The 15,080-nt window shown below is 43.6% G+C and overlaps 1 protein-coding gene across 3 annotated transcripts in view; it reads left to right on the top strand.

Moving 5' to 3' along the window:
* The first annotated feature begins 421 nt into the window (after positions 1 to 421).
* Positions 422 to 15,080, top strand: part of ATP10A (ATPase phospholipid transporting 10A (putative)) — a 177,028-nt gene continuing 162,369 nt past the window's right edge. For 2 of the 3 annotated variants that reach the window (XM_019434748.2, XM_019434746.2), the window contains exon 1: positions 424 to 1,123. In XM_019434748.2, coding sequence (XP_019290293.2) covers positions 657 to 1,123 — 467 coding nt within the window. In that variant the 5' untranslated portion in view covers positions 424 to 656. Of the gene's footprint in view, positions 1,124 to 15,080 lie in introns of all 3 variants that reach the window. The other variant, XM_019434747.2, reaches the window with a different exon arrangement.

Raw genomic sequence — 15,080 nt, 5'->3', positions numbered from 1 at the left:
AATTCCGACTTCTTGGGCTCTCCCCTAAAGCAGATATTCTCGATAAATAAGATTCAAAAATTGGAGCAGTGGTATGCCATGGCTCATTTTGATTTTGATTCTAGCTGATTCCAGAAGGAGGCTCCTAACCCGGGTCCCCAAACTGTTTCCTCGTCCTGGGCCCAGGAAGCAGGGCTGGCCCTAGAAGAGCCTGGCAGCTGCCAGGGAACTGCGGTGCCTTTTCTCTCACAGTCTGCAGCTTCCTCTCTCCTACCGGAGACAAGGCGCGTTCCTAACGTTCTTGGACTGAACTGATGCTTCTGGGAAACGAAACCAAACTGCTCTAAGTTTCCAGCTCGGGCTTTTTTTCTTTCCCGCTATCTGCGGTATCTCCAGCCCTGTCGTGGCGCAAGGCGGGGCCAGGAGCTGCGGCGGCGGAAATGGCCGGGAGGGCGCCAGTACAAGGGGGCTCTATGCGGCGCGCGCCCCGCCCCGCTTGCGCCCTGCCGCGACTGCGGACCGGCGGGCTGGGCGGGGCGGGCGCTGACCGCCGTCTCCTTGCGTCCCGCAGGCTGGGAGCTCGCGCCGCCGCGCCCGAGCCGCCGGCGATGATCACCTAGGAGGCTGGCGCGGTCAGGCGCGAGCGGCGGAGGAGCCGGGCGCGGCGACACGCGGCCATGGAGCGGGATCTGGCGGCGGCGGCGGCCCAGGAGCCCGGGTCCCCGGGTCGTCGCCGTCGGCGGCGGCGGCGTGGGGACGGCAGGACGCGCGTGGTGCGCTCCAACCTGCTGCCGCCCCCGGGCGTCGAGGACCCCGCGGCGGGCGCGACCAAGGGTGCGCGGCGGCGGCGGCGCGGGGGCACCCAGCACCTGGCAGACAACCGGCTCAAGACCACCAAGTACACTTTACTGTCCTTCCTGCCCAAGAACCTGTTCGAGCAGTTCCACCGCCTGGCAAATGTGTACTTCGTCTTCATAGCGCTGCTCAACTTCGTGCCGGCGGTGAATGCCTTCCAGCCCGGCCTGGCGCTGGCGCCCGTGCTCTTCATCCTGGCTGTCACGGCCTTCAAGGACCTGTGGGAGGACTACAGCCGCCACCGCTCGGACCACGAGATCAACCACCTGGGCTGCCTTGTCTACAGCCGGTGAGTTGGGCCCTCGGAGCAGTGGAGCGCGGGGTCAGTTCAGGGCCACGGCTCTCCGATAACTTGGTGTTGGGCGCTGTGTGAATGGCACCGGGCGGGGTGTGCCCAGAGAGCCGCTCGAGTGGGGGCGAAGGGTCCGACCTCCATTGCTCCTGGGAGCGCGGGGGGTACCCTGTCCCTGATTGCTTGGCACGGAGATGCCGCGTCCGAACCAGAATGATCCCAGGGCTGGAATCCAGCGGCCGCTGGGCGTCCTCATCCCCACCGCTCCCGCCTTTTAAGTAAAAAGGAGGGAAATCCATCCCCCCTCCCTCCCGCCGCCGCCCCCCCTTCCCCCCCCCGTGCTCTGGTTTGAAGTCCTAGCCCCAGTCTTCCATGAGGCTCTATAGGATAGGTTGTTTAACAAGTTTAGCAACCAACACAGGTACCTAAAGCTCAGGCTTAGGTAACATCTCTTCTTGGAACAACAGTGAAACTGCCACCAAGTTTTGGTGTGACCAGCACAGACATATTAAAAAAGCAGAGGTAATAATAGCAGCTGCCATCCATTGATGTGAGCTGTGAGCAGGCCACCCACTGAGCACCATTCCATAGTTGACTGTTTGTTGTTAATTTTCTAAAAATTAGCCCGTTTCTAGACGTAAAGACTGAGGCTTTGAGGGGTTTTCCAGCCCTGCCCATGGTTGGTATTAGGGAATGTCGTTCCATTGGGCTTTTTCTCACTCCCTGCACCTACCCAGAGTTTTGGACCCTCAGGCTCGGAGTGACTGGTGTCTTTTCTCCCTTTAGACTATCCACCCCCAAAGAGCCACTCCAGATCCATCTTGGAGCTGTGCCCAGTAGCTGAGCCCACCTCAACAATCCAACCCCTCAGGAAGGCAGATGGTCTGGACTTCTCTCCAAAGCTCATCCCATCTTTCCCTCCTCTTCACTTTGCTTGAGTCCTGGTGTAGGGGGCTGATGTGGGCCGCTGAGTTAAGGACATTAGTCTTGTCTGGCTTCCGTCACATGTGAGGGGCTTCTAGGAAATACCTTGTGCTCTCAGTGGCAGATTGTTCCCCTAAAAGATGGGAGTCATGGTTATTCCTACTTTTTAGGATAACTTAGATGCAGAGTAGTATTTCTGACCCTCCCAGCAACATTGGTTGTGCTTCATACTTATTTTACAAATGAGTAAACTGAGGTTCAGAGAAGTTAAGTAACTTGCCCAAGGCCACACAGCTGCTACGTAGTGAAGTGGTACTGGAATTTAACCCAGGTCTTGTCAGTTTTACAGCTTTTCCAACATTGCGGTGCTTGTGCTTCTTAAATTTATATAAAAATTACTTGAGGAGTTTGTTAAAAATTACAACTCTCAGGCTCCCATTGCCAGTGTTTCTGACCAAACTCATCTGGGATTGGACCCAGGAATCTGAGTGTTTAATTAGCACAGAAGTGATGCTTATTTAATGATGTCTCATACTTTGAGTAATGTTCTCTTGTTCTCAAGGGGCACCCACTGCCCAGTAGGCAAGCATGATGTGGATAGGGCTGTGGGATTTCCTGGCTCTTGGTCACAAGAAGCCTGAGGTTAAGAAGGGAGGGGGCATCTGTTATACAGACATCCTGTGTCCCTAGTGTGAGGATTCTGGGAGCTGTACATCTGCCTTCTGCAAGACAGAACTCTGGTGGGACTGTCGCAGGTTTGAGTCTTCACACACACCACTTCCTGTTATTAGTGAGCCAGTAGCTCCGGTAGCCTCCTTTTCAGAAATACTTAGGCCTCAGGAAATATAGTATATTTTCAGTTGACAGAGTGTTTTTAATCCATTAAGTCATTTGACCCTTAAAACCACCATCACCCCAAATGTGCAGATGAGAAAATAGAGTGGTACCCAAACGCAATTCTCTTTACTTGACTTCAAAAGGTTTCATAGGATTTTGAAACCTTCATCTTCCCCTTGGACCACACCTGTCCATGTTCTCCTCACCTTCTACCCTGACCAGACTGGGATTCTTAAATAATCAGTACAGCCCTCAGGGGCAGGTCCTCAGAGATAATGGTGCTTTCAGGAGAAGTTGCTAAATGTCTCCCAGCTCCCAAGTTGAATTTCTTGAATGCTTTCCTGGGCAGAGAAGGGGCCCTTTCCTTAGGAAGGTCCCATGTGCAAGAGGGGTGGTAGCTGTTTGTGGAGACGAAGACTATCTGGAGGACAGTCATCCTTGTTCAGAAGCCAAACTCTTCCAGGCCTAGAAAGTCTGTGACTGGTGTTTTTAGGACTGAGCTGTGAGTAATGTGGATTTCTGAGCCCTCCCCTGTCCTCTGAGAATGGTGACTTGTGCACCCATTGCATTCCAGGCTGTGTGTAGCTGCCTTGAAAGTTCTGTGCTTTGACTAAAACCAGTGCCCTGAGTTGCTCCTCACCATGTCAGGCCCTAGCCACACCCTGGGATAGAAGAGGAGGAGGCTGGGTCTTGCCCGGAGCTTACTGTGGGGACTGATTGCACTATGCAGGACGTGTCCATGGGCTGGGGCCAGGACAAGGCTCCTAGCCTAGCATTGCAGGATGCAGGTGAGGAGAGGCCTCCCAGAGGAGGGCATGAGTGAGGACCAGGGAGGATGTGGCCAGACAAGGGGCGGGAAGGGCAGATGCCACAGTTGAGAGAACACAGGATGGTGGTGGTGGTGGTGGGACACGTGACAGGGTCAGGGCAGCCTAAGACTGCAACCAGGCCATAACTTTTTTTTTTTTGGGGGGGGGGTGTAAGGTGCATTCTTGAAGCCCAGGATCTCAGGTGCCTGGCATTGGGACCAGCCAGAGTGGCCCAGAAGATGACTTATTTTATGTCAGGCCAAAGTTTGTTCCGTGCCTTTGGTTACTAGAGAGACAACGGGAAGCACAGTTGTGAGCAGTCAAGGTCTGTTCTGTGCTGCATCATTGCTCTGGTTGATGTGCAGAGGGGTGTTTAGTCAAAGCATGTGTAAATGCAGAGCATGAGCAAAGTTTAGTTGGGGAAGCCTTATCTGCTGACACTGTCTCTGGATGGTGGCTTCTTTTGGACATGTCTGTGTTCTGACTATAGCCTGCAGTGTGTCAGTTATTTATGTGGTGTTTCTCTCAGTAACATAGTCCTAGGGTCCCTTCTTTATGAGAATCCCCATCAGACTTGTGAGAAATGCAACTTCCCCAAGCCCCCACCCCATGCTTTCTAGCCTGTGGAGGTGGGAAAGCTGGTGTCTTCATCAAAGCTTTGTTAACACACAGAAGTTTGAGAAGCAGTCCTTTGCTTCCATGTCCTGAGCCCATTGTATCCTCTCATGGATTTCATACTGTGGTATTTAGAAAAATTCTCCTGAGCCATGCTCAGTGGGATGAGAGAGAGATAGAGAGGTGGGTGATCCTGGGGGTCGGGTCCTATCAGTGGCCTCCCAGCTGGTAGAAATGGTCAGTTTGAGCATCACTCAGTTGTGGTCTAGTGGGTTGGGGAGGGCGTAGAAAGGCCTTCTTGGTCATACAGACCATTTTGGTGCTGGCTGCGGCTGGCCAGAGGGTCCACAGGTGGAAAGAAAGGGGGCTTACTGAGCAGCCATCTGGGACAAGGCTGGTGTCACCAGAGGCCTGGGCTGAGAGGGGAACAAATGGTTGAAGGGTGCAAGATTGGCAGGGCTGAAGGAGGAGAGGACATGGGAACACAGAATCAGCCTGGAGAGTGTGATGGGGGCAGGAAAGCAGAGAATAGTTGTCTGAGAAGGACATTGATAAGGAAGTTGAAGAAGCAACATTCTGAGAAGGGAATATTGCCCAGGAGAGCCAAAGGGAAGAAGCAGGGACCATGCATGTAAGAAAGCACTCTCATCCTTGTCTTCAATTTTAAGGGAAGTGGGTAATACTTCATTAAACAAGAAAACCTGATCCCTGCTCCCAGAAACAGATCAGGTCTCCTAAGGGTACAACTTGAGGTGGGGGTGCTGCATAAGCCCCCTGCCTCACCTGCACTCTGTTTCCTAAATTGTCAAGTGGGCTGTTGAACCCAGGTCTGCATTCCCCTTCTGGCTCCCTTGTCCTGTGACCCTCTCTTTGCTCCATACTCTGCCTGAGTCATTGTATAATGTTCCCCCCCCCCCCCCCCTTTTGCCTCCATTCCCTTTGTAATGACTTAAATATAGTCTTTTTAAAAATTTTTTTTAATTTAATTTTTTAAATTTACATACAAATTAGTTAGCATATAGTGCAACAATGATTTCAGGAGTAGATTCCTTAATGCCACTTACCCATTTAGCCCATCCCCCCTCTGACAACCCCTCTAGTAACCCTCTGTTTGTTCTCCATATTTAAGAGTCTCTTATGTTTTGTCCCCCTCTCTGTTTTTATATTGTTTTTGCTTCCCTTCCATCATGTTCATCTGTTCTGGGTCTTACAGTCCTCATGTGAGTGAAATCATATGATATTTGTCTTTCTCTGACTAATTTCACTTAGCATAATACCCTCCAGTTCCATCCATGTAGTTGCAAGTGGCAAGATTTTATTCTTTTAATTGCCGAGTAATACTCCATTCATCCATCGATGACATTCATACATTGGTGGACATTCTTCTTTATCCATTCATCCATCGATGGACATTTGGGCTCTTTCCATACTTTGACTATTGTTGATAGTGCAGCTATAAACATTGGGGTGCGTGTGCCCCTTTGAAACAGCATACCTGTACCCCTTGGACAAATACTTAGTAGTGCAATTGCTGAGTTGTAGGTTAGTTCTGTTTTTAATTTTTTGAGGAACCTCCATACTATTTTGCAGAGTGGCTGCATGAGCTTGCATTCCCACCAGCAATGCAAAAGAGATCCTCTGTCTCCACATCCTCACCAACATCTACTGTTGCCTGAGTTGTTAATGTTAGCCATTCTGACAGGCGTAAGGTGGTATCTCATTGTGGTTTTGATTTGTATTTCCCTGATGATGAATGATGTGGAGCATTGTTTCATGTATCAGTTGGCCATCGGCATGTCTTCTTTGGAGAAGTGTCTATTCATGTCTTTTGCCCATTTCTTCACTGGATTATTTGTTTTTTGGGTGTTGAATTTGGTAAGTCCTTTATAGATTTTGGATACTAACCCTTTATCTGATACGTCATTTGCAAATATCTTCTCCCATTCCGTCGGTTGCCTTTTAGTTTTGCTGATTGTTTCCTTCACTGTACAGAAGCTTTTTATTCTGATGAGGTCCCAATAGTTCATTTTTGCTTTTATTTCCCTTGCCTCAGGAGATGTGTTGAGTAAGAAGTTGCTGTGGCCAAGATCAAAGAGGTTTTTGCCTTTCTCCTCAAGGATTTTAATGGCTTCCTGTCTTACATTTAGGCCTTTCACCATTTTGAGTTTATTTTTGTGTATGGTGTAAGAAAGTGGTCCAGGTTCATTTTTCTGCATGTCGCTGTCCAGTTTTCCCAGCACCACTTGCTGAAGAGACTGTCTTTATTCCATTGGATATTCTTTCCTGCTTTGTCAAAGATTACTTGGCCATACGTTTGTGGGTCCATTTATGGGTTCTCTATTCTGTTCCATTGATCTGAGTGTCTGTTCTTGTGCCAGTACCATACTCTCTTGATGATTACAGCTTTGTAGTATAGCTTGAAGTCCGGGATTTTGATGCCTCCTGCTTTGGTTTTCTTTTTCAAGATTGCTTTGGCTATTCGGGGTCTTTTCTGGTTCTATACACATTTTAGGATTTTTTGTTCTAGATTTGTGAAGAATGCTGGTGTTATTTTGATAGGGATTGCATTGAATGTGTAGATTGCTTTGGGTAGTATCTACATTTTAACAATATTTGTTCTTCCTATCCAGGAGCATGGAATATTTTTCCAATTTTTTGTGTCTTCTTCAATTTCTTTCATAAGCTTTCTATAGTTTTCAGTGTATGGGTTTTTCACCTCTTTGGTTAGATTTATTCCTAGGTATTTTATGGTTTTTGGTGCAATTGTAAATGGATCAATTCCTTGATTTCTCTTTCTGTTGCTTCATTGTTGGTAAATAGGAATACAGCCGATTTATGTGCATTGATTTTATATCCTGCAACTTTGCTGAATTCATGACTCAGTTCTAGCAGCTTTTTGGTGGAATTTTTTGGGTTTTCTATATAGAGTATCATATCATCTGTGAAGAGTGAAAGTCGTAGCAGAGGCTAAGACTTCCAATACTATGTTGAAAAACAGTGGTGAGAGTGGACATCCCTGTCTTGTTCCTGACCTTAGGGGGAAAGTTCTCAGTTTTTCCCCATTGAAGATGATACTAGCGTTGGGTCTTTCTTATATGGCTTTTATGATCTTGAGGTATGATCCTTCTATCGCTACTTTCTTGAGGGTTTTTATCAAGAAAGGATGCTGTATTTTGTCAAATGCTTTCTCTGAATCTATTGAGAGGATCACATGGTTCTTGTCCTTTCTTTTATTGATGTGATGAATCACGTTGTTTTGTGGATATTGAACCAGCCCTGCGTCACAGGTGTAAACCTACTTGGTCATGGTGAATAATTTTTTTAATGTATTGTTGGATTCAGTTGGCTAATATCTTGTTGAAGATTTTTGCATCCATGTTCATCAGCAAAATTGGTCTATACTTCTCCTTTTTAGTGGAGTCTCTGTCTGGTTTGGGAATCAAGGTAATATTGGCTTCATAGAAAGAGTTTGGAAGTTTTCCTTCCATTTCTATTTTTTGGAACAGCTTCAAGAGAATAAGTGTTAACTCTTCCTTAAATGTTTGATATAATTCCCCTGGAAAGTCATCTGGCCCTGGACTCTTGTTTTTTGGGAGAGTTTTGGTTACTAATTCAATTTCCTTACTGGTTATGGGTCTGTTCAAGTTTTCTATCTCTTCTGTTTCAGTTTTAGTAGTATATATGTTTCTAGGAATTTGTCCATTTCTTGCAGATTGTCCATTTTATTGGCATATAATTGCTTATAATATTCTCATATTATTGTTTTTATTTCTGCTGTGTTGGTTATGATCTCTCCTCTTTCATTTTGATTTCATTTATTTGGACCTTTCCTTTTTCTTTTTGATCAAACTGGCTAGTGGTTTATCAATTTTGTTAATTCTTTCAAATAACCAGCTTATGGTTTCATTGATCTGTTTTGTGTTTTTGGTTTCAATAGCATTAATTTCTGCTCTAATCTTTATTATTTCCTGTCTTCTGCTGGTTTGGGGTTTTATATGCTGTTCTTTTTCCAGTTCTTTAAGGCGTAAGGTTAGGTTGTGTATCTGAGATCTTTCTTCCTTCTTTAGGAAGGTCTGGATTGGTATGTACTTTCCTCTTATGACTGCCTTTGCTGCGTCCCAGAGGTTTTGGGTTGTGGTGTTATCATTTTCATTAGCTTCCATATACTTTTTCAATTCCTCTTTAACTTCTTGATTAGCCCATTCATTCTTTAGTAGGATGTTCTTTAGTCTCCAAGTATTTGTTACCTTTCCAAATTTTTTCTTGTGGTTGATTTCGAGTTTCATAGTGTTGTGGTCTGAAAATATGCATGGTATGATCCCGATCTTTTTGTACTTGCTGAGGCCTGATTTGTGTCCCATTATGTGGTCTATTCTGGAGAACGCCATGTGCTCTGAAGAATGTATATTCTTAATATATCTGTTAAGTCCATCTGGTCCTGTGTGTCATTCAAAGCCATTGTTTCCTTGTTGATTTTTTCATTAGATGATCTGTCCATTGCTGTGAGTGGGACATTGAAGTCTCATACCACAATGGTATTACTATCAATGTGTTTCTTTATGTTTGTGATTTATTGATTTATATATTTGGGTGCTCTCACATTTGGCGCATAAATGTTTACAATTGTTAGGTCATCTTGGTGGATAGACCCCTTGATTATGATATAATGCCCTTCTGCATCTCTTGATACATTCTTTATTTTAAAGTCTAGATTGTCTGACATAAGTATGGCTACTCTGGTTTTCTTTTGTTGACCATTAGCATGATAGATGGTTCTCCATCCCCTTAGTTTTAATCTGAAGGTGTCTTTAGGTCAAAGTGGGTCTCTTGTAAACAGCGTATAGATGAATCTTGTTTTCTTATTCATTCTGTTACCCTATGTCTTTTGATTAGAGCATTTAGTCCTTTGACGTTTAGAGTGAGTACTGAAGGATATGAATTTATTGCCATTATGTTGCTTGTAGAGTTGGAGTTTCTGGTGGTGTTCTCTGGTCCTTTCTAATCTTTGTTGCTTTTGGTCTTCATTTGTCTTTTTTTTTTTTTTTTTTTCCTCTTTTCTCCCCTCAGAGAGGCCCCTTAAAATTTCTTGCAGGGCTGGTTTAGTGGTCACAAACTTTTTTGATTTTTGTTTGTCTGAGAAACTTTTTATCTCTCCTATTTTGAATGACAACCTTGCTGGATAAAGAATTCTTGGCTGCATATTTTTCTGATTCAGCACATTGAATATATCCTGCCACACTCCTGCCACACTCCTTTGTGGCCTGCCAAGTTTCTGTGGATAGGTCTGCTGCAAAACTGATCTGTCTTCCCTTGTAGGTTAAGGACTTTTTTTTCCCTTGCTGAGTTCATGATTTTCTCCTTGCCTGAGTATTTTGTGATTTTGACTATGATATGCCTTGTTGATAGTTGGTTTTTATTGAATCTAACAGGAGTTGTCTGTGCTTCCTGGATTTTGTGTCTTTCCCCAGGTTAGGAAAGTTTTCTGCCATAATTTGCTCACATAACCCTTCTACCCCTATTTCTCTCTCTTCGTCTTCTGGGACTCCTATGATTCTGATGTTGTTCCTTTATAATGAGTCACTGATTTCTCTTATTCTTAAATCATGCTCTTTTGCCTTAATCTCCCACTTTTTTTTTTATGCTTCATTATTCTCCATAAATTTGCCCTCTATATTGCTGATTCTGTGTTCTGCCTCATCCATCCTTGCCGCCGCGGCATCCATTCAAATTGCAGCTCAGTTGTAACATTATTTCATCCTGACCAACTTTTACTTCTTTTGTCTCTGTGCAAAGGGATTTTAATCTGTTTTCAATTCCAGCTAGTATTCTTGTTATCATGATTCTAAATTCTGGTTCAGACATCTTGCTTGTATCTGTGTTAGTTAAGTCTCTGGCTGTCGTTTCTTCCTGCTCTTTCTTTTGGGGTGAATTCCTTCATTTCATCATTTTGAAGGGAGAAAAAGAATGAGGTTAAAAAAATTAAAATTAAAAAATTTAAAATTAAAAAATTAAAAACAAACACACAAAAAGAAATCGAATAAATGATGCTCGATCCTAGGTGTGTTTTGGTCTGGCTGTTGAAAGGGGCTTGATAGATTAGAGAAAAAAGGGGAAAGAAAAAAAAAAGAAATTGTTTGAAACTTTGAATAAATGAATACGGTGAAGTAGAGTAAAATGAAATGATGTAGGTAAAATAGAATTTGAAAAAAATTTACACAAAAGTAAAAAATATAGTAGAAAAAAATTAAAGAAAAATATTTTTAATAAAAATAGAAAATAAAAATGAGTTTCTTCTCTTTCTGTATTTAAGAAATGAAAAGAAACAAGAGAAAAAAACGAAATAAAATTGAATAGATCAACCTGCAAACAGACTGAAATATGACTGAAATTACTTTGTTTTCCTCTAGAAGTCAAACTATGAAGTGCTTTATAGTCCATAAACTAAGCAGGCGGAGAGACTTCTGTTCCTGAAGAGTGAGGTTGGCACGGTTGGGTGGGGCTAGTGTAATGGCTCCATTTTCCACTAGATGGCGCTGCTTAGCTTTCTGGGGTGGATTGTTGTGGCAATTGTAGGTGCGTGTGCGTGGGAACAGTGAAAATGGCATCACCCAGCTACCCAGTTTCTAGTATGGGAACTCTGTTCTCCCCGATCATCAGTCGCACACCTGTCCTTTGTCCTTGGCTTCTGTCCACTCCCCACTTTTACACAGTCTGTGACCAAGCCCCAGGCAGATCCTCCCTCCTGAGTTTTGTCTCAGATGCAGCTGTTTTTCCCGACCCCTTACTTCTAAGGGACTGTGTTTTGACCCATTCTGCCCCTCTGCAGGAGGGTCTCACCAAGCAATGGCTGGGTGCAGGCTGCATCCAGGAATATTTGCAGGACCGTGCTGCTACTGATGCCCAGAGACGGGCTGGCACCCGACCCAGAAAAAGTCCATGAGATAGTGTAGCAGCAGCGTCTTAGGGATTATGGAAAATCACAATATACATCTGGTACCAGGCTTCACCCTGAACGACGTTCCAGCACCAGTGGATGCGGTTGTTCTCCCCGGTCCACTGGGGCCTTGCCTTTGGGGTACCCACACAGCCTCTACCAGGTATTCTCCCATCGGGGGAACTGCCTCTCCCCATGTGGCCAGAAGACACCTGGACTCAACTCTCTTCCTGGGGATTCACCCTTCCCACCAGAGCACTGCCAGGTATTGAAATGAGGAGTTTCAGACTCTGTGCTCCCCCTGTTTATAGTATTAATGGAATTTAAACCCTCTCCTTTCTCCCTTTTTAGTTCAGGCCCTATGGCTGTTTCTACTTTTCCACTTTCTCTCCAGCTGCTTTGCGGCGGGTGGGGGGGTACTTTTTCCAGAGTCTTTACCCCCCTCCCCCCGTCGTCTCTCTGCACACAAAAGCAGCTCTGTGCCCTCTGTGGCTTCTCTCCCCCAGTTCTCCTCTACCTGATGCGTACCTGCTGAGTTCTGTGGTTCATGTTGTGCAGATCGTTGTATTAATCCTCAGATCAGTTTTCTAGGTGTGTAGGATGGTTCAGTGTTGGTCTAGGTGTATTTCATGCATGCAAGACACAGAAAAAAACTTCCATGCTATTCTGCATCTTGTTTCCTCCCCCCTGTAATGACTTAAATGACTTAGTCTTAATGACACCTTCCAATGTCTGTCTCCAGAATGGTGGAAACAGAGTTTCTGCATGAAATAACCTGAGATGACTTTTTCCAGAATCATTTGGGCTCTGTACTTGTATTTGAGTATGGTGCCTTGGTGTCTTTCCATTATCTTGTGGGAAAACAGGTAGTCAAGGGGTACTCTAATGCTTATCTTGGAATTGCTCTAATTTTGTCTGTTCCCTTTCCTTTGATTCTCACTTCATTTCCCCAGCTCACTAGGTTTATCTGTCCAACCTGCTTACCCTGGTCTTCATGATTTGTTTTTTCAGAAGAGCCTGAAATGAGACCCAGCAAAGTTTTCCTTTTGTTTTCTGTTCATTTATCTTGTCTTCCTTCTCCTTCTTTCCCTTTCCTGGGCAGCCACATGCCTTCATGTCAGCAGCAGAAACATCTTTTCCCTGGAAGGATAGCAACTTTATCTTATTTGGAGTAAAAGATTCACAAAAGCAGACACCAGGATAAGATCCAGTAGACAGGAACATGCTCAGATAATGAATGTCCTCTTTAAGGCCCCTCACACATGCCAGGCTGGGGGACACTTGGATAATATTTGGACATTGCCATTCACATGGTTTTTAGAAGTTGTTTTTCTTTTGACACCTGCCATGTGTCATTTGTGACTGCGCTCATGGTTGTCAAGTTGTAGAAAAAGACCCTTTCTTTCCCTACAATCTTGTTGCCTTCAGAAGGCAGCCTTGTTCATGGGGCAGTTCTTTTTTACTTGTTGATAGGAGGCAAGTGTTTTATACGTGTAATTCCATCTTAACCTAACAACAGCCATATTTTCACAGCCCCATTTTTCACACATGAGAACACTGAGGCCATAACTTCATCTTGTCTTCCCAATAGCCCCTTTACTTTTTACACCCCCATTTCACAGATGGGGAAACTGAGGCTTTAAGAAATAGATAGCTTGCCTAAGTTCTCCCTCTTAGACAGCAGCGCCACGGCTTAAGCCCACAGTTCTGCTCTGGCTGCACTTTTATTGTTATTTTTGTACTTGCAACCCCTACCTGTAGGAGAAGTAAGCCTCATTTTTTTAAAAAATAGTTGAAAATGTTATTCACTTCAAAGTACTTTCTAATTTTCCTTATGATTTCTCCATTGACTCATTAGATATTTAGGAATGTCTTAATTTCTGCATATTTGTGCATTTTCCAAATGTCTTTCTGTTACATATTTCTGATTTCATTCTATTCGCACATATAGAGAATTGCACTTGTAATGAACCATCCTTCAGTTTCAACAGTTAGCAGCTCATGGCCAACATTGGTTTGTTCTACCCACTCCCTCTTTCCCTTTTATTTTGAAGCACATCCCAGATAGTTTTTTCTGTAAATGCTTCATTATTTATCTTTAGAAAAGCAATGACTCATTTCATTTCATTTCATTTCATTTGATTTCATTTGATTTCATTTCATTTTTAAATGTTTATTTAAAACAGAGAGAGCAAGTGAGAGAGAGCGGGGGGGGGGGGGTCAGAGAGAGGGAGAGAGAGAATCCCAAACAGGCTCTGCACTGTCAGCACAGAGCCCAGTGTGGGGCTTGATCCCAAATCAAGAGTTGGATGCTTAACCGACTGAGCCATCCAGGTGCCCCTAATTTTTATTATTTTTAAAGATCTTATTTTTAAGTGATCTCTACACCCAATGTGGGGCTTAAACTCACAACCCTGAGATGAAGAGTTGTATGCTCTACTGACTGAGCCAGCCAGGTACCCTGCAATGTTTTTAAAACTAAACTGCAGTATGATTATTATACCTAAACTTATATTCTTTAATACTATTAAGCCTCTAATCTGTGTTCAGATTTTCACTTGTCTCATAAATACCCTATATTTTTTTTTCTATCTGTATGTTTGAATGAGATCCAAATAAGGTCTCACTGTGATTGGCTGATAGATCTTTTAGGTCTCCTTTAATCTGTGGACATCCCCCTCTTAAACTCCATTTCTTTCTCATTTTCCTCCTTGCAATTTATTTTGAAGAAATTCAGTTATTAATACTGTAGGTTTTCCCTTGGCCTGAATATTGCCTCTTAGTTTCCTGCGATATCACATGACATGTTCTTTGGGCAGTAATTCCTGTTTAGTGTAGATTGGTCTGGATGCTTTGTCAGAACTTCCTCAGGTACAGATTTGGTTTTCTTTTCTTTTTTTGGTCAAAACCACATTCATAGATGGTGTTGTGCACTTCTATCAAGAGGAACATAATATTCCTTTGTCCCTCTTTTTCTGGTGTTAGCAGCCATTGATGACCATTGCCTACATCCATTAATTTGTTACTGGATGCCAAATGTTGATGATCTAATTCTTTCATTTATTATTGGGAATACTTTTATCAAAAGACCCTTCGCCTCATCAACTACCTGGTTTCCTAGTGGTACAGATCATAGGAAAAGAGAGATAAGTGCTCAGTTTGGATCCCCAGGATCTTCTGATGGGAACCAATTGGCTTTCTAAAAATTTTAACCTTATTTTGATATAATTTGTAGGAAAGTTGCAAAAATAGTGCAGAATTCCTGTATATACCTTATCTACCTTCTTCTAATTATAACATTTTACTTACCTGTACTACAGTGGTAAAAACTAAGAAATGAACATTAGCACAAAGCTATTAATTTTTTTAAAAATTCAGATTTGAACAGTTTTTCCTTTAATGCTTTCTGGAGTGGGTCAGTTCTTTTGCATATTGATCCTGTATCCTGCCACCTTGCTAATTCATTTATCAGTGCTAGTACTTGCTTTGTGGATTCCTTAGGATTTTCTCTAAATAATCATGTCTTGTTCCTGATATGAGAGAGAAACATTCAGTCTTTTCCCATGAAATATGATGCTAGCTTTGGCTTTTATATAAATGCCTTTATCAGGTTGAGGAAGTTCCCTTCTATTCCTACCTTGCTGAACTTTTTTTTTTTTTCTTTTAAATAGAGTGTTAGATTTTGTTAAATGCTGTTTTTCATCTAGTGGCATGATCATGTGGCTTTTGTCCTTTATTAAATTAATACAGTGTATCACACTGATTGATTTTCATATGTTAAAACTGTTTTGCTTCTTGGGATCAGTCCTACATGGTCATGGAGAATATTCTTTTA

The sequence above is a fragment of the Panthera pardus genome, unplaced genomic scaffold (assembly GCF_024362965.1).
Source record: "Panthera pardus isolate Hobbes unplaced genomic scaffold, ASM2436296v1 HiC_scaffold_24, whole genome shotgun sequence".
In the NCBI taxonomy this organism is placed as follows: domain Eukaryota; kingdom Metazoa; phylum Chordata; class Mammalia; order Carnivora; family Felidae; genus Panthera; species Panthera pardus.
The sequence above is the reverse complement of the archived record's forward strand: the minus strand, read 5'-3'. Positions and strand labels throughout refer to the sequence as shown.